This window comes from Oncorhynchus nerka, linkage group LG2 (assembly GCF_034236695.1).
Source record: "Oncorhynchus nerka isolate Pitt River linkage group LG2, Oner_Uvic_2.0, whole genome shotgun sequence".
Taxonomy (NCBI): domain Eukaryota; kingdom Metazoa; phylum Chordata; class Actinopteri; order Salmoniformes; family Salmonidae; genus Oncorhynchus; species Oncorhynchus nerka.
Genome location: NC_088397.1, coordinates 102032507 through 102059323, shown reverse-complemented (window position 1 = coordinate 102059323; position 26817 = coordinate 102032507). Strand labels below are relative to the sequence as shown.

At 46.3% G+C, this 26817-nt stretch overlaps 1 protein-coding gene across 1 annotated transcript in view; it reads left to right on the top strand.

Moving 5' to 3' along the window:
• zgc:77375 (uncharacterized protein LOC402927 homolog) overlaps nucleotides 1-26817 on the top strand; it is a 68713-nt gene that overhangs the window by 20748 nt on the left and 21148 nt on the right. The window contains 3 exon segments of the mRNA XM_065004770.1: nucleotides 8288-8491; nucleotides 11060-11172; nucleotides 12395-12488. Coding sequence (XP_064860842.1) covers nucleotides 8288-8491; nucleotides 11060-11172; nucleotides 12395-12488 — 411 coding nt within the window.

Here is a 26817-nt window from a genome sequence, read left to right as displayed (position 1 = left end):
TATAACCCCACCCACTTTGCCAAAGCACAGCCCCACACCACTAGAGGGATATCTTCAACCACCAACTTACCATCCTGAGACAAGGCTGAGTATAGCCCAAAGATCTCCGCCTCGGTGGTGTGGTGATGTACTGTAGATATGTAGTGGTGTGGTGATGTAGATATGTAGTGGTGTGGTACTGTGGATATGTAGTGGTGTGGTGAGGTATTGTGGATATGTAGTGGTGTGGTGATGTAGATATGTAGTGGTGTGGTGGTGTGGATATATAGTGGTGTGGTGATGTAGATATGTAGTGGTGTGGTGATGTACTGTGGATATATAGTGGTGATGTACTGTGGATATGTAGTGGTGTGGTGTGATGTGGATATGTAGTGGTGTGGTGATGTGGATATGTAGTGGTGTGGTGAGGTACTATGGATATGTAGTGGTGTGGTGATGTGGATATGTAGTGGTGAGGTACTGTGGATATGTAGTGGTGTGGTGAGGTACTGTGGATATGTAGTGGTGTGGTGAGGTGCTGCCTGCCTCCTTCTTGCCTACATGCTACCACCATCCACCTAATCGTGCTCTGCTCTTATCTGGACACACTGTTCTCAGAGCAACTCCTGCAGGGACACAAAGAGAAACAACATAATTCTACTAAGACAAATTATAACGTTGTGTTAATTGCTCGATCATTCTGGCTTTTATATAGTTTCTATATTTTGAGGAATTTCAGCCTAATCCATATACTAGTTATGAAATACATTGTTGAGTCAGGGTGGCTGATGTTGGTCAGGGTGGAATGTGTGTGTGTGTGTGTGTGTGTGTGTGTATATCAGTGGATCTTAACTGAGAGACAAGTGCTCCCCTGGGAAAGAGGACGGATGTTAGTTCTTAATAATACTCAAGTGTGTGAAACAGAGTGAGATAGAGGGGAAACCATTCTTATCAAAACACTGACAAACAGACACAAAGCATATCCACAGTACATCACCACACCACTACATATCCACAGTACATAACACAGTGAAACAGAGTGAGATAGAGGGGAAACCATTCTTATCAAATCACTGACAAACAGACACAAAGCATATCCACAGTACATCACCACACCACTACATATCCACAGTACATAACACAGTGAAACAGAGTGAGATAGAGGGGAAACCATTCTTATCAAAACACTGACAAACAGACACAAAGCCACCGGGGCTTCGTGGCTAATGTGGGAATTGGGATGATGCTGGTTATACAACTGGGACGATGCTGGTTTATAAAGCTGGGATGATGCTGGTTTCTCCACTGTGCAATCCGGTTTCTGAGCTGGTCACGGGTGCACCTCAGCCACGCTCAAAGTACTAAACGATATCATAACCGCCATCGATAACAGACAGTACTGTGCAGCCGTCTTCATCGACCTGGCCAAGGCTTTCGACTCTGTCAATCACCGTATTCTTATTGGCAGACTCAATAGCCTTGGTTTCTCAAATGACTGCCTCGCCTGGTTCACCAACTACTTCACAGATAGAGTTCAGTGTGTAAAATCGGAGGGCCTGTTGTCCAGACCTCTGGCAGTCTCTTTGGGGGTTATACCCTGATGAAGACAGCTTGGCTGTCGAAACGTTGGTATTACATTTTTGCATCTGAGCTCCAAGAGTGTGCGGCTCTCTTTTATTTTCAAGTTTCTACTCCGCTAGTCAGCACCTCGTCTTAATAGGTGTGCGTTGCTTTTTCTTCTAGTTCAGTCTCTTTGGGGGTACCACAGTGTTCAATTCTTCGGGCCGACTCTTTTCTTTGTATATATCAACGATGTCGCTCTTGCTGCGGGTGATTCCCTGATCCACCTCTACGCAGACGACACCATTCTGTACACATCTGGCCCTTCTTTGGACACTGTGTAAATAAACCTCCAAACGAGCTTCAATGCCATACAACACTCCTTCCATTGCCTCAAACTGCTCTTAAATGCTAGCAAAACCAAATGCATGCTTTTCAACCGTTCGCTGCCTGCACCTGCCCACCCGACTAGCATCACTACTCTGGACGGCTCTGACCTAGAATACGTGGACAACTACAAATACCTAGGTGTCTGGCTAGACTGTAAACTCTCCTTCCCAATCCAAAATCCCCAATCCAAAATCAAATCTAGAAACGGCTTTCTATTTCGCAACAAAGCCTCCTTCACTCACGCCGCCAAACTTACCCTAGTAAAACTGACTATCCTACCGATCCTCGACTTCGGCGATGTCATCTACAAAATAGCTTGCAATACTCTACTCAGCAAATTGGATGCAGTCTATCACAGTGCCATCCGTTTTGTTACCAAAGCGCCTTATACCACCCACCACTGCGACCTGTATGCTCTCGTCGGCTGGCCCTCGCTACATATTCGTCGCCAGACCCACTGGCTCCAGGTCCTCTACAAGTCTATGCTAGGTAAAGCTCCGCCTTATCTCAGCTCACTGGTCACGATAACAACACCCACCCGTAGCACACGCACCAGCAGGTATATCTGTCACGTTCTGACCTTAGTTCCTTTGTTTTGTCTTTGTTTAGTATGGTTAGCGCGTGAGTTGGGGTGGGCAGTCTATGTTTGTTTTTCTATGTTGGTTTCTGTGTTCGGCCTAGTATGGTTCTCAATCAGAGGCAGGTGTCGTTAGTTTTCCACCTGTGTTTCGTGGGTGTTTGTCTTTCGTGTCAGTGTTTGTCGCCACAAGGGACTGTTTCGTTGGTGCACGTTATTTTGTTTTGTTCCAGTGTTCTGTTGTTTTTATTAAACATTATGGACACTTACCACGCTGTGTTTTGGTCCTCCGATCCTTCTCGCTACTCCTCTTCAGAAGAAGAGGATGAGGTTCTTTATAGAAACACCACCACAAAAGGACCAAGCAGCTTGGTAACGGGCAGCAGCAGCAGAAGCAGCAATCGCGGGACTCCTGGACATGGGAGGAGATTCTGGAGGGCAAGGGACCCTGGGCGCAGGCTGGAGAATATCGCCGCCCCAAGGCTGAGCTGGAGGCAGCAAAAGCCGAGAGGCGGTGGTATGAGGAGGCAGCATGGCAGCGCGGCTGGAAGCACGAGAGGCAGCCCCAAAAATGTATTGGGGGGTGGCACACGGGGAGTTTGGCGAAGGCAGGTAGGAGACCTGCGCCAACTTCCCGTGCTTACCGGAGAGAGAGAGAGGGACCGGGCTGGCACTGTGTTATGCCGTGAGGCCCGGTGCGGTACATCCCAGCTCCTCGTATCGGCCGGGCTAGAGTGGGCATCGAGCCAGGTGCCATGAAGCCGGCTCAGCGCATCTGGTCTCCAGTGCGTCTCCTCGGGCCGGTGTACATGGCACCAGCCTTACGCATGGTGTCCCCGGTTCGCCAGCACAGCCCAGTGCGGGCTATTCCACCTCACCGCACTGGCCTTGCTACTGGGGGCATTCAACCAGCTAAGGTTGGGCAGGCTCGGTACTCGAGACCTCCTATGCGCCTTCACGGTCCGGGCTATCCGGTGCCACCTCCACGTACCAGCCCTCCGGTGGCAGCCCCCCACACCAGACTGTCTCTCCGTCTTCTCCCTACAGGTGCTCCCGCCTGTCCAGTGCTGTCAGAGCCTTCCTCCTCTCAGCGCTGCCAGAGTCTCCCGTCTGTCCTGAGCTGCCAGAGTCTCCCGTCTGTCCTGAGCTGTCAGAGTCTCCCGTCTGTCCTGAGCTGCCAGAGTCTCCTGTCTGTTCTGAGCTGCCAGAGCCACCAGTCTTTTCTATGTTGTTTTCTGTGTTCGGCCTAGTATGGTTCTCAATCAGAGGCAGGTGTCGTTAGTTGTCTCTGATTAAGAATCATACTTAGGTAGCCTTTTTTCCACCTGTGTTTCGTGGGTGTTTGTCTTCCGTGTCAGTGTTTGTCGCCACACGGGATTGTTTCGTTGATGCACGTTATTTTGTTTTGTTTCAGTGTTCTGTTGTTTTATTAAACATTATGGACACTTACAACGCTGCGTTTTGGTCCTCCGATCCTTCTCGCTACTCCTCCTCCTCAGAAGAGGACGAGGTTCGTTACAATATCTCACTGGTCATCCCCAAAGCCAACACCTGCTTTGGCCGCCTTTCCTTCCAGTTCTCTGCTGCCAGTGACTGGAACGAATTGGATTAATTGCTGAAGCTGGAGACTTACATTACCCTCCCTAACTTCACTGCATTGTCGGAACTAGAAGCACAAGCATTTCGCTACACTCGCATTAACATCTGCTAACCATGTGTATGTGACAAATAAAATTTTATTTTATTTGAACTTTAAACATCAGCTATCTGAGCAGCTAATCGATCACTGCAGCTGTACATAGTCCATCTGTAAATAGCCCACCCAATCTACCTACCTCATCCCCATATTGTTTTTATTTACTTTGCTGCTCTTTGCACACCAGTATCACTTCTTACACACCATCATCTGCTCATCTATCACTCCAGTGTTAATCTGCTAAATTGTAATTACTTTGCTATAGCCTATTTATTGCCATACCTCCTCATGCCATTTGCACACACTGTATATAGACTTTCTTTTTTTTCTATTGTGTTATTGACTGCACGCTTTTTATTCCATGTGTAACTCTGTGTTGTTGTTTCTGTCGCACTGCTTTGCTTTATCTTGGCTGGGTCACAGTTGTAAATGAGAACTTGTTCTCAGCTAGCTTACCTGGTTAAATAAAGGTTAAATAATAATTTAAAATATATATAAATCTGGGATGATGCTGGTTTATAAAGCTGGGATGATGCTGGTTTATAAGGCTGGGATGATGCTGGTTTATAAGGCTGGGATGATGCTGGTTTATAAATCTGGGATGATGCTGGTTTATAAAGCTGGGATGATGCTGGTTTATAAGGCTGGGATGATGCTGGTTTATAAAGCTGGGATGATGCTGGTTTATAAGGCTGGGATGATGCTGGTTTATAAAGCTGGGATGATGCTGGTTTATAAGGCTGGGATGATGCTGGTTTATAAGGCTGGGATGATGCTGGTTTATAAAGCTGGGATGATGCTGGTTTATAAAGCTGGGATGATGCTGGTTTATAAAGCTGTAAAACATTGTTTAGTATTATGCTCTGAGAATGCTCTATTATTATTGCAGTGCAGGTTAGAGGTTAGGGTGGGTCTGTCTGTGTCTGTTTGGGTCTGTCTGGGTCCGTTTGCATCTGTCTGGGTCTGTTTGGGTCTGTCTGGGTCTGTTTGGGTCTGTTTGCATCCGTCTGGGTCTGTTTGGGTCTGTTTGGGTCTGTTTGGGGTTGTCTGGGTCTGTTTGGGTCTGTTTGCGTCTGTCAAATCAAATCAAATCAAATTTTATTTGTCACATACACATGGTTAGCAGATGTTAGTGCGAGTGTAGCGAAATGCTTGTGCTTCTAGTGCCGACAATGCAGTAATAACCAACAAGTAATCTAGCTAACAATTCCAAAACTACTACCTTATAGACACAAGTGTAAGGGGATAAAGAATATGTACATAAAGATATATGAATGAGTGATGGTACAGAGCGGCATAGGCAAGATACAGTAGATGGTATTGAGTGCAGTATATACATATGAGATGAGTATGTAAACAAAGTGGCATAGTTAAAGTGGCTAGTGATACATGTATTACATAAGGATGCAGTAGATGATATAGAGTACAGTATATACGTATACATATGAGATGAATAATGTAGGGTATGTAAACATTATATTAGGTAGCATTGTTTAAAGTGGCTAGTGATATATTTTACATCATTTCCCATCAATTCCCATTATTAAAGTGGCTGGAGTTGAGTCAGTGTGTTGGCAGCAGCCACTCAATGTTAGTGGTGGCTGTTTAACAGTCTGATGGCCTTGAGATAGAAGCTGTTTTTCAGTCTCTCGGTCCCAGCTTTGATGCACCTGTACTGACCTCGCCTTCTGGATGATAGCGGGGTGAACAGGCAGTGGCTCGGGTGGTTGCTGTCCTTGATGATCTTTATGGCCTTCCTGTGACATCGGGTGGTGTAGGTGTCCTAGAGGGCAGGTAGTTTGCCCCCGGTGATGCGTTGTGCAGACCTCACTACCCTCTGGAGAGCCTTACGGATGTGGGCAGAGCAGTTGCCGTATCGTCTGTGGACCTATTGGGGCGGTAAGCAAATTGGAGTGGGTCTAGGGTGTCAGGTAGGGTGGAGGTGATATGGTCCTTGACTAGTCTCTCAAAGCACTTCATGATGACGGAAGTGAGTGCTACGGGGCGGTAGTCGTTTAGCTCAGTTACCTTAGCTTTCTTGGGAACAGGAACAATGGTGGCCCTCTTGAAGCATGTGGGAACAACAGACTGGGATAGGGATTGATTGAATATGTCCGTAAACACACCAGCCAGCTGGTCTGCGCATGCTCTGAGGGCGCGGCTGGGGATGCCGTCTGGGCCTGCAGCCTTGCGAGGGTTGACACGTTTAAATGTTTTCCTCACGTCGGCTGCAGTGAAGGAGAGTCCGCATGTTTTAGTTGCGGGCAGTGTCAGTGGCACTGTATTGTCCTCAAAGCGGGCAAAAAAGTTATTTAGTCTGGCTGGGAGCAAGACATCCTGGTCCGTGACAGTGCTGGTTTTCTTTTTGTAATCCGTGATTGACTGTAGAACCTGCCACATACCTCTTGTGTCTGAGCCGTTGAATTGAGATTCTACTTTGTCTCTATACTGACGCTTAGCTTGTTTGATTGCCTTGCGGAGAGAATAGTTACACTGTTTGTATTCGGTCATGTTTCCAGTCACCTTGCCCTGATTAAAAGCAGTGGTACGCGCTTTCAGTTTCACGCGAATGCTGCCATCAATCCACGGTTTCTGGTTTGGGAATGTTTTAATCGTTGCTATGGGAACGACATCTTCAACGCACGTTCTAATGAACTCGCACACCGAATCAGCGTATTCGTCAATGTTGTCGTCTGACGCAATACGGAACATATCCCAGTCCACGTGATGGAAGCAGTCTTGGAGTGTGGAATCAGATTGGTCGGACCAGCGTTGAACAGACCTCAGCGCGGGAGCTTCTTGTTTTAGTTTCTGTCTGTAGGCAGGGATCAACAAAATGGAGTCGTGGTCAGCTTTTCCGAAAGGAGGGCGGGGCAGGGCCTTATATGCGTCGCGGAAGTTGGAATAGCAATGATCCAAGGTTTTTCCCGCCCTGGTTGCGCAATCGATATGCTGATAAAATTTAGGGAGTCTTGTTTTCAGATTAGCCTTGTTAAAATCCCCAGCTACAATGAATGCAGCCTCCGGATATATGGATTCCAGTTTGCAAAGAGTCAAATAAAGTTCGTTCAGAGCCATCGATGTGTCTGCTTGGGGGGGAATATATACGGCTGTGATTATAATCGAAGAGAATTCCCTTGGTAGATAATGCGGTCTACATTTGGTTGTGAGGAATTCTAAATCAGGTGAACAGAAGGACTTGAGTTCCTGTATGTTGTTTTGGCCACACCACGTCCCGTTAACCATAAAGCATACGCCCCCGCCCCTCTTCTTACCAGAAAGATGTTTGTTTCTGTCGGCGCGATGCGTGGAGAAACCAGCTGGCTGCACCGTCTCTGATAGCGTCTCTCCAGTGAGCCATGTTTCTGTGAAGCAAAGAATGTTACAGTCTCTGATGTCCCTCTGGAATGCTACCCTTGCTCGGATTTCATCAACCTTGTTGTCAAGAGACTGGACATTGGTGAGGAGAATGCTAGGGGGTGGTGCACGATATGCCCGTCTCCGGAGTCTGACCAGAAGACCGCTTCGTTTTCCCCTTTTTCGAAGTTGTTTTTTGGGGTCGCCGGCTGGGATCCATTCCGTTGTCCTGGGTGAAAGGCAGAACACAGGGTCTGCTTCGCGAAAGTCATATTCTTGGTCATACTGATGGTGAGTTGACGCTGCTCTTATGTTCAGTAGTTCTTCTCGACTGTATGTAATGAAACCTAAGATGACCTGGGGTGCCAATGTAAGAAATAACACGTAAAAAAAGTAAAAACTGCATAGTTTCCTAGGAACGCGAAGCGAGGCGGTCATCTCTGTCGGCGCCGGAAGTCTGTCTGGGGCTGTTTGCTTTTGGTTGTGCAGATCAGGACCAGATCTTGCCGTTTTGCTGTGAACCCCGGGGTTCTAACCCGTAACCCTGGGATGCATGGATGGTTTGTGTGTGACAACACCTGAAATGTAAAAAGTAAATTAATCCAAACTAAAAATAAATCCAAACTAAAAAACAACAACTGAAATGTAAAGAATGGTTGTACCGTATTTGTCACATGGTTTGTCCAATGCCTTTCTCAGAAGTGTCAATGATCCTCCTTGTGCTCTAGATCCAGCCAGGGTTCGGTCTGCTGTTTGACATCGATGGGGTGCTGGTCCGGGGGAAGACTCCTATTCCAGCTGCTAAAAAGGCCTTCCAGAAGTTGGTGGACTCCAGAGGACAGTTCTTGGTTCCTGTGGTGTTCGTCACCAACGCTGGAAACTGTCTCCGTCAGAAGAAGGCTGATCAACTGTCTCAAATACTGGGAGTGCCTGTGAGTCCAAACCTAGCTCTACCCTCTGACCCCTAACCCTAACCTTGGGAGTGCCTGTGAGTCCAACCCAAACCCTAACCTCTGACTCCTAACCCTATTCCTGGGAGTCCAACCCTAACCCAAACCTCTGACCCCTAACACTAACCTCTGACTACTAACCCTGGGAGTCCAACCCTAACCTTAACCTCTGACTACTAACCCTGGGAGTCCAACCCTAGGAGTCCAACCTCTAACCCTGGGAGTCTAACCCTAACCCTGGAAATCTAACCCTGGGAGTCCAACCCTGGGAGTCCAACCTCTAACCTTGGGAGTCTAACCCTGAGAGTCCAACACTGGGAGTCTAACCCCTAACCCTGGGAGTCCAACCTCTAACCCTGGGATTCTAACCCCTAACCCCTGGGAGTCTAACCCCTAACCCTGGGAGTCTAACCCTGGGAGTCTAACCCAAACCCCTGGGAGTCTAACCCTGGGAGTCTAACCCCTAACCTTGGGAGTCTAACCCTGGGAGTCTAACCCTGGGAGTCTAACCCCTAACCCTGGGAGTCTAACCCTGGGAGTCTAACCCAAACCCCTGGGAGTCTAACCCCTAACCCCTGGGAGTCTAACCCCTAACCCTGGGAGTCTAACCCTGGGAGTCTAACCCAAACCCCTGGGAGTCTAACCCTGGGAGTCTAACCCCTAACCTTGGGAGTCTAACCCTGGGAGTCTAACCCTGGGAGTCTAACCCCTAGCCCCTGGGAGTCTAACCCTGGGAGTCTAACCCCTAACCCTGGGCGTCTAACCCTGGGAGTCTAACCCTGGGAGTCTAACCCCTAACCCTGGAAGTCTAACCCTGGGAGTCTAACCCCTGGGAGTCTAACCCTGGGAGTCTAACCCTAACCCTGGGAGTCTAACCCTGGGAGTCTAACCCCTAACCCCTGGGAGTCTAACCCAAAGTCCTGGGAGTCTAACCCCTAACCCTGGGAGTCCAACCCTGGGATTCTAACCCTGGGAGTCTAACCCTGGGAGTCCAATCCTGGGAGTCCAACCTCTAACCCTGGGTGTCTAACCTCTAACCTTGGGAGTCTAACCCTGAGAGTCCAACACTGGGAGTCTAACCCCTAACCCTGGGAGTCCAACCTCTAACCTTGGGATTCTAACCCCTAACTCTGGGAGTCTAACCTTATACATCTAACCCCTAACCCTGGGAGTCTAACCCCTAACCCCTGGGAGTCTAACCCTAACCCTGGGATTCTAACCCCTAACTCTGGGAGTCTAACCTTATACATCTAACCCCTAACCCTGGGAGTCTAACCCCTAACCCCTGGGAGTCTAACCCTAACCCTGGGAGTCTAACCCAAACCCCTGGGAGTCTAACCCCTAACCCCTGGGAGTCTAACCCCTAACCCTGGGAGTCTAACCCTGGGAGTCTAACCCAAACCCCTGGGAGTCTAACCCTGGGAGTCTAACCCCTAACCCTGGGCGTCTAACCCTGGGAGTCTAACCCTGGGAGTCTAACCCCTAACCCTGGGAGTCTAACCCCTGGGAGTCTAACCCTAACCCTGGGAGTCTAACCCCTAACCCCTGGGAGTCTAACCCAAAGCCCTGGGAGTCTAACCCCTAACCCTGGGAGTCCAACCCCGGGAGTCTAACCCTGGGAGTTCAACCCTGGGAGTCCAACCTCTAACCCTGGGAGTCTAACCTCTAACCTTGGGAGTCTAACCTCTAACCCTGGGAGTCTAACCCCTAACTCTGGGAGTCTAACCCCTAACCCTAGGAGTCTAACCTCTAACCCTGGGAGTCTAACCCCTAACCCTGGGAGTCTAACCTCTAACCCTGGGAGTCTAACCCCTAACCCTGGGAGTCTAACCCTAACCCTGGGAGTCTAACCCTAACCCTGGGAGTCTAACCCCTAACCCCGGGAATCTAACCCTAACCCAGGGAGTTTAACCCTAACCTTGGAAGTCTAACCTCTGACCCTTGGAGTTCAACCCTAACCCCTAACCCCGGGGTTCTAACCCGTAACCCTGGGATTCTAACCCTAACCTTGGGAGTCTAACCTTAAACCTGGCCCTGGGAGTATCTGCAAGCCAGGCTCATGTTTCATGTCTCTTACAGCAAGCTAATTCACCTGGAGGTCGGAACTGAGAAGTGCAAATAACATTCATGTAAAACTGTCTGGATGTTGTCATAGTGTCTGTCACCTGACTTAGAATCACTATCATTAACATGCAATGATCTGTTACCTGACCTACAATCATTATCATTAACATGCAATTATGTCACCTGATCTACAATCATTATCATTAACATGCAATGATCTGTCACCTGACCTACAATCATTATCATTAACATGCAATTATGTCACCTGATCTACAATCATTATCATTAACATGCAATGATCTGTCACCTGACCTACAATCATTATCATTAACATGCAATTATGTCACCTGATCTACAATCATTATCATTCTCACTTTATACTGAAGGTGGTTTCAGGCTGTGGTTCCAGGCAGCAGCCACTCCAGTAGACTGCAACAGTCACTCTGTTTGATTACTTTGTATCTGTGTTGTGTCTTTCTCTTGTAGATCTCCCAGGACCAGGTGATGCTGTCTCACAGTCCTCTCAGGATGTTCACGAAGTACCATGAGAAATGTGTTCTGGTGTCAGGACAAGGACCTGTACTGGATATCGCTAACAAGTATCTGTCTAATCACTTCTAACTCTGCTTGCTGTTTCACTGTGCTATCATCACCAGATGTATATAGTTACTCAGCCAGTGTGAGTAGCTTTGACATTTAAAACATCAATCAAAGCCTTTAGTCTTTCTTAGAGGGGTAGTTCTATGTTGATCAGTGAGATCACACGGCTGTACAGCTGGTTGTGTTTTGTAACCCTGGTTCATCTGCTCCCCATACATTCAAGGTCTCTGTGATTACTGGGTGACAGCTTGGCAGGTCCAGGGACAGTAATGAGAGCTTATACAATAATAGTGCTCTGAACTTTTAGGTGAAGCCAACAAAATTTTGTGCACCGATGATGATGATAAGAGCAGATGATGTTGTGGTTCAGTTAAAGGTTTGGCCTACTGCTTCAGCCTGGGGGCTAGCAAACCTAAACACAGCATCGTCAGCCATGCTGATGATCAGACCATTTCTAGCACAGAGAATACATAACGGTCTTTGATATAGTATAAACGGTGGAACAAAACATTAAGAGTATTCCATGACATAGACTGACCAGGCGAATCGAAGTGAAAGCTATGATCCCTTATTGATGTCAATTGTTAAATCCACTTCAATCAGTGTTAATAAAGGGGAGGAGATAGGAAAAATAAGGACTTTCAAGCCTTGAGACATGGATTGTGTATGTGTGCCATTCAGAGGATGAACGACAAAACATTTAAGTGCCTTTGAACGGTTTGTGTCAAGAACTGCAAGGTTGCTGGGTTTTTCACATCCATGTGTATCAAGAATGGTCCACCACCTAAAGGACATCCAGCCGATTTGATACAACTGTGGGAAGCATTGGAGTCAACATGGGTCAGCATCCCTGTGGACTGCTTTCAATACCTTGTAGAGTCCATGCCCCTACGAATTGAGGCTGTTCTGAGGGCAAAAGAGGGTGGGGTACCAGTAAATATTATGAAAGTGTTCCTAATGTTGGGCTCCCGAGTGGCGCAGTGGTCTAAGGCACTGCATCTTAGTGCAAGATGCATCACTACAATCCCTGGTTCGAATCCAGGCTGTATCACATCTGGCCCTGATTGGGAGTCCCATAGAGCGGCGCACAATTGGCCCAGCGTCGTCCGGGGTAGGCTGACAATGTAAATAAGAATTTGTTTCTTAACTGACTTGCCTACTTAAATAAAGGTTAAATGTATGTTATAGATGTTACCATGTTGATCCTTAACGTTCCTCCAGTCTGGGCTTCCAGAATGTGGTGAGCATCGACATGTTGAGAGACTACTTCCCCCTGCTGGATATGGTGGACCACAACAGACGACCCAAACTACCAGTAGGAACACACACGCACGCACGCACAGTGATGCTGTTGGACAGGAAAAACCATTCATGCAACCTCATTGGATCATGGTGGCCATATTGTTTGAGCTAGAATCCTGGAAGATGTTGTGTTTAAAAACATGGACTACAGTTCAATAGTTTGGGTCACTTAGAAATGTGAAATATACATGAAATTAGTTGCAAAATGAATAGGAAATATAGTCAAGACCATCACATTGCCTCCCTCCACCAGACCATCACATTGCCTCCACCAGACCATCACATTGCCTCCCTCCACCTCCACCAGACCATCACATTGCCTCCGCCTCCTCCAGACCATCACACTGCCTCCACCATGCTTGACAGATGGCATCAAGCACTCCTCCAGACCATCACACTGCCTCCACCATGCTTGACAGATGGCATCAAGCACTCCTCCAGACCATCACACTGCCTCCACCATGCTTGACAGATGGCATCAAGCACTCCTCCAGACCATCACACTGCCTCCACCATGCTTGACAGATGGCATCAAGCACTCCTCCAGACCATCACACTGCCTCCACCATGCTTGACAGATGGCATCAAGCACTCCTCCAGCATCTTCATTTTTTCTGCGTCTCTCGACGCAGTTCTTCTTTGTGATCCGAACACCTCAAATTTAGATTTGTTTGTCCATAACACTTTTTTACAATCTTCCTCTGTTCAGTGTCTGTGTTCTTTTTCCCATCTTACTCTTTTTGTACTTTTATTGGCCAGTCTGGCTTTTTCTTTGCAACTCTGCCTGTACTTGTCCTCTTGCTCAGTTGTGCACCGTGCCTCCCTCTTTCTATTCTGGTTAGAGCCAGTTTGTGAAGGGAGAGATATTCAGTTTCTCTCATGGAATAGCCTTCATTTCTCAGAACAAGAATAGATTGACGAGTTTCAGAAGAAAGTACTTTGTTTCTGGCCATTTTGAGCCTATAATCGAACCCACAGATGCTGATGCTCCAGATACTCAGCTAGTCTAAAGAAGGCCAGTTTTATTGCTTCTTTAATCAGGACAAAAGTTTTCAGCTGTGCTAACATAATTGAAAAATGGTTTTCTAATGATCAATTAGCCTTTTAAAATGATAAACTTGGATTAGCTAACACAACGTGCCATTGGAACACAGGAGTGATGGTTGCTGATAATGGTCCTCTGTACACCTATGTAGATATTCCATTCAAAATAAGCCGTTTCCAGCTACAATAGTCATTTACAACATTAACAATGTCTACACTGTATTTCTGATCACTTTGATGTTATTTTAATAGACAAAAAATATGCTTTTCTTTCAAAAATAAGGACATTTCTAAGTGACCCCAAACTTTTGAACTGTAGCATACATTTTTTCAACAACAGGTTATGGTCAATCATATCAAAGGCTGCACTGAAATCTAACAGGACAGCTCCCACAATCTTCTTATTGTCTTTCAACCAATCATCAGTCATTTGTGTCAGTGTAGTACATGTTGTGTGCCTTTCTCTACAAGCATGCTGACAGTCTGTTGTTAATTTGTTTATAGAGAAATAGCATTGTATTTGATCACAGTTTGCTAAGAGCTGGCAGCAAGCTGATAGGTCTGCTGTTAAAACCAGTAAATGCCGCTTTACCACTCTTGGGTTGCGGAATGACTTTGTCTTCCCTCCAGGCCTGAGGACAAAGACATTCCTCTAGGCTCAGATTAAAGATATGACAGATAGGAGTGGCTATAGAGTCAGCTACCATTTTTTTTTTTTTTACGCATGAGTACAATGGCTCACTTCGTTGTTGGGATTTCCTGCCTAAGTTTGCCCACTTTGCCAATTAAGTAATCATTAAAATAATTGGCAACATCAAATGGTTTCACGATGAATACTCCATCTGATTTGATGAAACATTGAGTTGTATGTGTCTTTCTGCTCATAATTTAATTTAAAGTAAAAATCTTAAAATCTTGGCATCAAAATACAGTTTCCTCTTTTTTTTGTTTAGTAACATAATTTCTCAAATTGCAATAAGTCAGCCAGTCAAATGTGCAGCCAGACTTATTAGCCACTCCTTTTGCTCCATCTCTTTCAACAATTCCTCATCAAACCATGGATTTTTAACAGGTTTTAGTCCGTTTCTTAGCAGGTGCATGTTTATCAATAATTGGGAGAAGCAACTGGATGCTCACATCAGACCAACAAATATTTTGAACATCATTCACATAAGAGTCACAGCAAAGTATTTTGTATGATCTCTCATACACAATTTTAGTCCCATCTTTTGGAACTTTGGCTTTCCTGCTTTATTGTGATCACTGCATTCAATGGGTATGGATACAGCACACACATCCTTGGGTCGCTCATATTTTCAGTTCGCTGCAGCTAGCAACTGGAATGAGCTGCAACAAAGTGGACAGTTTTATCTCAATCTCTTCATTCAAAGACTCAATCATGGACACTCTTACTGATAGGTGTGCGTGTTATATTGTTGTCTCTAGCTTCTTGCCCTTTGTGCTGTTGTCTGTGCCCAATAATCTTGTACCCTGTTTTATGTTGCTACCATGTTGTGCTGCTGCCATGTGGTGTTGCTACCATGCTGTGTTGTCATGTGTTGCTGCCATGCTATGTTGTTGTCTTAGGTCTCTCTTTATGCAGTGTTGTTTCTCTTGTCGTGATGTGTGTTTTGTCCTTTATTTTAATCTTAATCTCAGTCCCTGCCCCTGCAGGAGGTCTTTCACCTTTTGGTAGGCCGCCATTGTAACTAAGAATTTGTTCTTAACTGACTCGCCTAGTTAAATAAAGGTTAAATGAATAAAAAATACAGCTTTAGAACAAAGTTCTACAGTATTAGTAAAAATGTGATCAATACATGTGGAGGATCTTGTTCCTGTAGTGTTTGTAAACACCCTGGTAGGTTGATTAATAACCTGAACCAGATTACAGGCACTGGATACAGTGAGAAGCTTCCTCTTGAGCGGACAGCTTGATGAAAACCAGTCAATATTCAGGTCCCCAAGAAAGTAGACCTCTCTGTTTACATCACATACACTATCAAACATTTCAAACATATTATTTAGATACTGACTGTTAGCACCTGGTGGCCTATAGCAACACCCCAAAGGAAAAGGCTTTAGATGAGCCAGGTGAACCTGCTACCACAACACTTCAATAACACTTGACATAAGATGTTCTCGAAGCATTACAGGGATATGGCTCTGGATATATACAGCAACACCTCCCCCATAAGCATTACAGGGATATGGCTCTGAATATATACAGCAACACCTCCCCTATAAACATTACAGGGATATGGCTCTGGATATATACAGCAACACCTCCCCCATAAGCATTACAGGGATATGGCTCTGAATATATACAGCAACACCTCCCCTATAAACATTACAGGGATATGGCTCTGAATATATAAAGCAACACCTCCCCTATAAACATTACAGGGATATGGCTCTGAATATATACAGCAACACCTCCCCTATAAACATTACAGGGATGTGGCTCTGAATATATACAGCAACACCTCCCCTATAAACATTACAGGGATATGGCTCTGAATATATACAGCAACACCTCCCCTATAAACATTACAGGGATATGGCTCTGAATATATACAGCAACACCTCCCTATAAACATTACAGGGATATGGCTCTGAATATATACAGCAACACCTCCCCTATAAACATTACAGGGATATGGCTCTGAATATATACAGCAACACCTCCCCTATAAACATTACAGGGATATGACTCTGAATATATACAGCAACACCTCCCTATAAACATTACAGGGATATGGCTCTGAATATATACAGCAACACCTCCCTATAAACATTACAGGGATATGGCTCTGAATATATACAGCAACACCTCCCCTATAAGCATTACAGGGATATGGCTCTGAATATATACAGCAACACCTCCCTATAAACATTACAGGGATATGGCTCTGAATATATACAGCAACACCTCCCCTATAAACATTACAGGGATATGGCTCTGAATATATACAGCAACACCTCCCCTATAAACATTACAGGGATATGGCTCTGAATATATACAGCAACACCTCCCCTATAAACATTACAGGGATGTGGCTCTGAATATATACAGCAACACCTCCCCTATAAACATTACAGGGATATGGCTCTGAATATATACAACACCTCCCCTATAAACATTACAGGGATGTGGCTCTGAATATATACAACACCTCCCCTATAAACATTACAGGGATATGGCTCTGAATATATACAGCAACACCTCCCCTATAAGCATTACAGGGATATGGCTCTGAATATATACAGCAACACCTCCCCTATAAACATTACAGGGATATGGCTCTGAATATATACAGCAACACCTCCCCTATAAGCATTACAGGGATATGGCTCTGAATATATACAGCAACACCTCCCCTATAAACATGACAGGGATATGGCTCTGAATATATACAGCAACACCTCCCCTATAAACATTACAGGGATATGGCTCTGAATATATACAGCAACACCTCCCCCATAAGCATTACAGGGATATGGCTCTGAATATATACAGCAACACCTCCCCTATAAGCATTACAGGGATATGGCTCTGAATATATACAGCAACACCTCCCCTATAAACATTACAGGGATATGGCTCTGAATATATACAGCAACACCTCCCCTATAAACATTACAGGGATATGGCTCTGAATATATACAGCAACACCTATAAACATTACAGGGATATGGCTCTGAATATATACAGCACCTCCCTATAAACATTACAGGGATATGGCTCTGAATATATACAGCAACACCTCCCTATAAACATTACAGGGATATGGCTCTGAATATATACAGCAACACCTCCCCTATAAACATTACAGGGATATGGCTCTGAATATATACAGCAACACCTCCCCTATAAACATTACAGGGATATGGCTCTGAATATATACAGCAACACCTCCCCCATAAACATTACAGGGATATGGCTCTGAATATATACAGCAACACCTCCCCTATAAACATTACAGGGATATGGCTCTGAATATATACAGTAACACCTCCCCTATAAACATTACAGGGATATGGCTCTGAATATATACAGCAACACCTCCCCCATAAGCATTTCTGTCTCTTCTATAGATGTTATATCCTTGTATTGCTACTGCTGTATCATACAATTAAATATCTAAGTGAGTCAGAAATGGCTAATATATTAATGTTATCTGATGATAGCAAGTTATTGATTTCATTCATCTTATTTCTAAGGCTACATATGTTAATATGGGCTATTTTCAGCCCTTTTCTGTTTAGCTTATCAGAGATAAACATAATATGGAAAAGAGGGAACAAAGCAAGAGGGAAAAAAGATGCAGTCCATGAATCAGTTGGTGTGTGTAAGTGTGTGTGCTACGGGGTTGAAGCTACGAACCCATAGGTTCTCTTACCCCTAACATGCTTTTCGGAGGGAGGGTGGAAAATAAGCATTTCACTGTAAGGTCTTCACCTGTTGTATTCGGTACTAAACTAAAACACTAAGCTATTTTCTTGTTGTTGTAAGAACTGCTTGTAGAACTATTTTTGTTTGTTTAAAAGATCCTTAAGCTGTGATAGAGAGACAATCAATCAAATGTATTTATAAAGCCCTTTTTACATCAGCAGATGTCACAAAGTGCTATACAGACACCCAGCCTAAAACCCCAAACAGCAAGCAATGAAGATGTAGAAGCACGGTGACTAGGAAAAACTCCCTAGAAAGGCAGGAACCCAGGAAGAACCCTAGAGAGGAACCAGGCTCTGAGGGGTGGCCAGTCCTCATCTGGCTGTGCCGGGTGGAGATTATAAGAGTACATGGCCATTTAAGGCCATATTGTTCTTCATGATGTTCAAACAGTACCTCAACAGTACTCCCGCCTGCTTTGGTCTTGGTTATGCCAACAACGTAGGTTACGCTGTCACTTCCAGACAGGGCGGGTTGCAGGGATCTAGAAAGCCACAAGTCGGGACAATCTGCGGTCCCAGCCACAATGGCTAACCGCGTCACGGGCTGCGTTCAAGCACTCAAGAAAACCCAGCTAGCTTAATAGGCAGCTAGCTAGCAGCTAGGCTAGCTGCTATGCCAAATCATATCAAATTGTATTTGTCACATGCGCAGAATACAACAGATGTAGGTTGACCTTACAATGAAATGCTTACTTACAAGCCTTTAACCAACAATGCAGTTTTAAGAAAATACAAAAAAAAAGTAAGAGATAAGAATAACAAATAATTAACGAGCCGCTATATACAGAGGGTACTGGTACAGAGTCAATGTGGAGGTTATATACAGGGGGTACCTGTACAGAGTCAATGTGGAGGCTATATACAGGGGGTACCTGTACAGAGTCAATGTGGAGACTATATACAGGGGGTACCAGTACAGAGTCAATGTGGAGGTTATATACAGGGGGTACCGGTACAGAGTCAATGTGGAGGCTATATACAGGGGGTACCGGTACAGAGTCAATGTGGAGGCTATATACAGGGGGTACCAGTACAGAGTCAATGTGGAGGCTATATACAGGGGTGTACCAGTACAGAGTCAATGTGGAGGTTATATACAGGGGGTACCAGTACAGAGTCAATGTGGAGGTTATATACAGGGGGTACCAGTACAGAGTCAATGTGGAGGTTATATACAGGGGGTACCAGTACAGAGTCAATGTGGAGGTTATATACAGGGGGTACCGGTACAGAGTCAATGTGGAGACTATATACAGGGGGTACCGGTACAGAGTCAATGTGGAGGCTATATACAGAGGGTACCAGTACAGAGTCAATGTGGAGGTTATATACAGGGGGTACCGGTACAGAGTCAATGTGGAGACTATATACAGGGGGTACCAGTACAGAGTCAATGTGGAGGCTATATACAGGGGGTACCAGTACAGAGTCAATGTGGAGGCTATATACAGGGGGTACCAGTACAGAGTCAATGTGGAGGCTATATACAGGGGGTACCAGTACAGAGTCAATGTGGAGGTTATATACAGGGGGTACCAGTACAGAGTCAATGTGGAGGCTATATACAGGGGTGTACCAGTACAGAGTCAATGTGGAGGCTATATACAGGGGTGTACCAGTACAGAGTCAATGTGGAGGTTATATACAGGGGGTACCAGTACAGAGTCAATGTGGAGGTTATATACAGGGGGTACCAGTACAGAGTCAATGTGGAGGCTATATACAGGGGGTACCAGTACAGAGTCAATGTGGAGGCTATATACAGGGGTGTACCAGTACAGAGTCAATGTGGAGGTTATATACAGGGGGTACCAGTACAGAGTCAATGTGGAGGTTATATACAGGGGTACCAGTACAGAGTCAATGTGGAGGTTATATACAGGGGGTACCAGTACAGAGTCAATGTGGAGGCTATATACAGGGGTGTACCAGTACAGAGTCAATGTGGAGGTTATATACAGGGGGTACCAGTACAGAGTCAATGTGGAGGTTATATACAGGGGGTACCAGTACAGAGTCAATGTGGAGGCTATATACAGGGGGTACCAGTACAGAGTCAATGTGGAGGCTATATACAGGGGTGTACCGGTACAGAGTCAATGTGGAGGTTATATACAGGGGGTACCAGTACAGAGTCAATGTGGAGGTTATATACAGGGGGTACCAGTACAGAGTCAATGTGGAGGTTATATACAGGGGGTACCAGTACAGAGTCAATGTGGAGGCTATATACAGGGGGTACCAGTACAGAGTCAATGTGGAGGTTATATACAGGGGGTACCAGTACAGAGTCAATGTGGAGGCTATATACAGGGGTACCAGTACAGAGTCAATGTGGAGGCTATATACAGGGGGTACCAGTACAGAGTCAATGTGGAGGTTATATACAGGGGGTACCAGTACAGAGTCAATGTGGAGACTATATACAGGGGGTACCAGTACAGAGTCAATGTGGAGGTTATATACAGGGGGTACCAGTACAGAGTCAATGTGGAGGTTATATACAGGGGGTACCAGTACAGAGTCAATGTGGAGGCTATATACAGGGGGTACCAGTACAGAGTCAATGTGGAGGCTATATACAGGGGTGTACCAGTACAGAGTCAATGTGGAGGTTATATACAGGGGGTACCAGTACAGAGTCAATGTGGAGGTTATATACAGGGGGTACCAGTACAGAGTCAATGTGGAGGTTATATACAGGGGTACCAGTACAGAGTCAATGTGGAGGCTATATACAGGGGTGTACCAGTACAGAGTCAATGTGGAGGTTATATACAGGGGTACCAGTACAGAGTCAATGTGGAGGTTATATACAGGGGTACCAGTACAGAGTCAATGTGGAGGCTATATACAGGGGTACCAGTACAGAGTCAATGTGGAGGCTATATACAGGGGTGTACCGGTACAGAGTCAATGTGGAGGTTATATACAGGGGTACCAGTACAGAGTCAATGTGGAGGTTATATACAGGGGTACCAGTACAGAGTCAATGTGGAGGTTATATACAGGGGTACCAGTACAGAGTCAATGTGGAGGCTATATACAGGGGTACCAGTACAGAGTCAATGTGGAGGTTATATACAGGGGTACCAGTACAGAGTCAATGTGGAGGCTATATACAGGGGGTACCAGTACAGAGTCAATGTGGAGGCTATATACAGGGGGTACCAGTACAGAGTCAATGTGGAGGTTATATACAGGGGGTACCAGTACAGAGTCAATGTGGAGGTTATATACAGGGGTACCAGTACAGAGTCAATGTGGAGGCTATATACAGGGGGTACCAGTACAGAGTCAATGTGGAGGCTATATACAGGGGGTACCGGTACAGAGTCAATGTGGAGGCTATATACAGGGGGTACCGGTACAGAGTCAATGTGGAGGCTATATACAGGGGTACCAGTACAGAGTCAATGTGGAGGCTATATACAGGGGTACCGGTACAGAGTCAATGTGGAGGCTATATACAGGGGTACCAGTCCAGAGTCAATGTGGAGGCTATATACAGGGGTACCGGTACAGAGTCAATGTGGAGGCTATATACAGGGGGTACCAGTACAGAGTCAATGTGGAGGTTATATACAGGGGTACCAGTACAGAGTCAATGTGGAGGTTATATACAGGAGGTACCAGTACAGAGTCAATGTGGAGGCTATATACAGGGGGTACCGGTACAGAGTCAATGTGGAGGCTATATACAGGGGGTACCGGTACAGAGTCAATGTGGAGGCTATATACAGGGGGTACCGGTACAGAGTCAATGTGGAGGCTATATACAGGGGGTACCGGTACAGAGTCAATGTGAGAGGCTATATACAGGGGGTACCGGTACAGAGTCAATGTGGAGGCTATATACAGGGGTACCGGTACAGAGTCAATGTGGAGGCTATATACAGGGGGTACCGGTACAGAGTCAATGTGGAGGCTATATACAGGGTGTACCGGTACAGAGTCAATGTGGAGGCTATATACAGGGGGTACCGGTACAGAGTCAATGTGGAGGCTATATACAGGGGTACCGGTACAGAGTCAATGTGGAGGCTATATACAGGGGTACCGGTACAGAGTCAATGTGGAGGCTATATACAGGGGGTACCGGTACAGAGTCAATGTGGAGGCTATATACAGGGGGTACCGGTACAGAGTCAATGTGGAGGCTATTTACAGGGGTACCGGTACAGAGTCAATGTGGAGGCTATATACAGGGGTACCGGTACAGAGTCAATGTGGAGGCTATATACAGGGGTACCGGTACAGAGTCAATGTGGAGGCTATATACAGGGGGTACCGGTACAGAGTCAATGTGGAGGCTATTTACAGGGGGTACCGGTACAGAGTCAATGTGGAGGCTATATACAGGGGTACCGGTACAGAGTCAATGTGGAGGCTATATACAGGGGGTACCGGTACAGAGTCAATGTGGAGGCTATATACAGGGGGTACCGGTACAGAGTCAATGTGGAGGCTATATACAGGGGGTACCGGTATAGAGTCAATGTGGAGGCTATATACAGGGGGTACCGGTACAGAGTCAATGTGGAGGCTATATACAGGGGTACCGGTACAGAGTCAATGTGGAGGCTATATACAGGGGGTACCGGTACAGAGTCAATGTGGAGGCTATATACAGGGGGTACCAGTACAGAGTCAATGTGGAGGTTATATACAGGGGGTACCGGTACAGAGTCAATGTGGAGGCTATATACAGGGGGTACCGGTACAGAGTCAATGTGGAGGCTATATACAGGGGGTACCGGTACAGAGTCAATGTGGAGGTTATATACAGGGGGTACCGGTACAGAGTCAATGTGGAGGCTATATACAGGGTGTACCAGTACAGAGTCAATGTGGAGGTGATATACAGGGTGTACCAGTACAGAGTCAATGTGGAGGTTATATACAGGGGGTACCGGTACAGAGTCAATGTGGAGGCTATATACAGGGGGTACCGGTACAGAGTCAATGTGGAGGTTATATACAGGGGGTACCGGTACAGAGTCAATGTGGAGGCTATATACAGGGTGTACCAGTACAGAGTCAATGTGGAGGTGATATACAGGGTGTACCAGTACAGAGTCAATGTGGAGGTTATATACAGGGGGTACCGGTACAGAGTCAATGTGGAGGTTATATACAGGGGTACCGGTACAGAGTCAATGTGGAGGCTATATACAGGGGTACCGGTACAGAGTCAATGTGGAGGTTATATACAGGGTGTACCAGTACAGAGTCAATGTGGAGGTTATATACAGGGGTACCAGTACAGAGTCAATGTGGAGGTTATATACAGGGGGTACCGGTACAGAGTCAATGTGGAGGTTATATACAGGGGGTACCAGTACAGAGTCAATGTGGAGGCTATATACAGGGGGTACCGGTACAGAGTCAATGTGGAGGCTATATACAGGGGGTACCGGTACAGAGTCAATGTGGAGGCTATATACAGGGTATTACGGTACAGAGTCAATGTGGAGACTATATACAGGGGGTACCGGTACAGAGTCTATGTGGAGGTTATATACAGGGGGTACCGGTACAGAGTCAATGTGGAGGCTATATACAGGGGGTACCGGTACAGAGTCAATGTGGAGGCTATATACAGGGGGTACCGGTACAGAGTCAATGTGGAGGCTATATACAGGGGTACCGGTACAGAGTCAATGTGGAGGCTATATACAGGGGTTACCGGTACAGAGTCAATGTGGAGGCTATATACAGGGGTATCGGTACAGAGTCAATGTGGAGGCTATATACAGGGGGTACTGGTACAGAGTCAATGTGGAGGCTATATACAGGGGTACCGGTACAGAGTCAATGTGGAGGCTATATACAGGGGGTACCGGTACAGAGTCAATGTGGAGGCTATATACAGGGGTACCGGTACAGAGTCAATGTGGAGGCTATATACAGGGGTTACCGGTACAGAGTCAATGTGGAGGCTATATACAGGGGGTACCGGTACAGAGTCAATGTGGAGGCTATATACAGGGGTACTGGTACAGAGTCAATGTGGAAGCTATATACAGGGGTACCGGTACAGAGTCAATGTGGAGGCTATATACAGGGGTTACCGGTACAGAGTCAATGTGGAGGCTATATACAGGGGTACCGGTACAGAGTCAATGTGGAGGCTATATACAGGGGTACCGGTACAGAGTCAATGTGGAGGCTATATACAGGGTATTATGGTACAGAGTCAATGTGGAGGCTATATACAGGGTGTACCAGTACAGAGTCAATATGGAGGCTATATACAGGGGTACCGGTACAGAGTCAATGTGGAGGCTATATACAGGGGGTACCGGTACAGAGTCAATATGGAGGCTATATACAGGGGGTACCGGTACAGAGTCAATGTGGAGGCTATATACAGGGTGTACCGGTACAGAGTCAATGTGGAGGCTATATACAGGGGTACCGGTACAGAGTCAATGTGGAGGCTATATACAGGGGTACTGGTACAGAGTCAATGTGGAGGTTATATACAGGGGGTATCGGTACAGAGTCAATGTGGAGGCTATATACAGGGGTACTGGTACAGAGTCAATGTGGAGGCTATATACAGGGGGTACCGGTACAGAGTCAATGTGGAGGCTATATACAGGGGTACCGGTACAGAGTCAATGTGGAGGCTATATACAGGGGGTACCGGTACAGAGTCAATGTGGAGGCTATATACAGGGGTTACCGGTACAGAGTCAATGTGGAGGCTATATACAGGGGGTACCGGTACAGAGTCAATGTGGAGGCTATATACAGGGGTACTGGTACAGAGTCAATGTGGAAGCTATATACAGGGGGTACCGGTACAGAGTCAATGTGGAGGCTATATACAGGGGTTACCGGTACAGAGTCAATGTGGAGGCTATATACAGGGGTACCGGTACAGAGTCAATGTGGAGGCTATATACAGGGGGTACCGGTACAGAGTCAATGTGGAGGCTATATACAGGGTATTATGGTACAGAGTCAATGTGGAGGCTATATACAGGGTGTACCAGTACAGAGTCAATATGGAGGCTATATACAGGGGTACCGGTACAGAGTCAATGTGGAGGCTATATACAGGGGTACCGGTACAGAGTCAATATGGAGGCTATATACAGGGGGTACCGGTACAGAGTCAATGTGGAGGCTATATACAGGGTGTACCGGTACAGAGTCAATGTGGAGGCTATATACAGGGGGTACCGGTACAGAGTCAATGTGGAGGCTATATACAGGGGTACTGGTACAGAGTCAATGTGGAGGTTATATACAGGGGGTACCGGTACAGAGTCAATGTGGAGGTTATATACAGGGGTACCGGTACAGAGTCAATGTGGAGGCTATATACAGGGGGTACCGGTACAGAGTCAATGTGGAGGTTATATACAGGGGTACCGGTACAGAGTCAATGTGGAGGCTATATACAGGGTGTACCAGTACAGAGTCAATGTGGAGGTGATATACAGGGTGTACCAGTACAGAGTCAATGTGGAGGTTATATACAGGGGGTACCGGTACAGAGTCAATGTGGAGGCTATATACAGGGGGTACCGGTACAGAGTCAATGTGGAGGTTATATACAGGGGGTACCGGTACAGAGTCAATGTGGAGGCTATATACAGGGTGTACCAGTACAGAGTCAATGTGGAGGTGATATACAGGGTGTACCAGTACAGAGTCAATGTGGAGGTTATATACAGGGGGTACCGGTACAGAGTCAATGTGGAGGTTATATACAGGGGGTACCGGTACAGAGTCAATGTGGAGGCTATATACAGGGGGTACCGGTACAGAGTCAATGTGGAGGTTATATACAGGGTGTACCAGTACAGAGTCAATGTGGAGGTTATATACAGGGGGTACCAGTACAGAGTCAATGTGGAGGTTATATACAGGGGGTACCGGTACAGAGTCAATGTGGAGGTTATATACAGGGGGTACCAGTACAGAGTCAATGTGGAGGCTATATACAGGGGGTACCGGTACAGAGTCAATGTGGAGGCTATATACAGGGGGTACCAGTACAGAGTCAATGTGGAGGCTATATACAGGGTATTACGGTACAGAGTCAATGTGGAGACTATATACAGGGGGTACCGGTACAGAGTCAATGTGGAGGTTATATACAGGGGGTACCGGTACAGAGTCAATGTGGAGGCTATATACAGGGGGTACCGGTACAGAGTCAATGTGGAGGCTATATACAGGGGGTACCGGTACAGAGTCAATGTGGAGGCTATATACAGGGGGTACCGGTACAGAGTCAATGTGGAGGCTATATACAGGGGTTACCGGTACAGAGTCAATGTGGAGGCTATATACAGGGGGTACCGGTACAGAGTCAATGTGGAGGCTATATACAGGGGTACTGGTACAGAGTCAATGTGGAGGCTATATACAGGGGGTACCGGTACAGAGTCAATGTGGAGGCTATATACAGGGGTACCGGTACAGAGTCAATGTGGAGGCTATATACAGGGGGTACCGGTACAGAGTCAATGTGGAGGCTATATACAGGGGTTACCGGTACAGAGTCAATGTGGAGGCTATATACAGGGGGTACCGGTACAGAGTCAATGTGGAGGCTATATACAGGGGGTACTGGTACAGAGTCAATGTGGAGGCTATATACAGGGGTACCGGTACAGAGTCAATGTGGAGGCTATATACAGGGGTTACCGGTACAGAGTCAATGTGGAGGCTATATACAGGGGGTACCGGTACAGAGTCAATGTGGAGGCTATATACAGGGGTACCGGTACAGAGTCAATGTGGAGGCTATATACAGGGGGTACCGGTACAGAGTCAATGTGGAGGCTATATACAGGGGTACCGGTACAGAGTCAATGTGG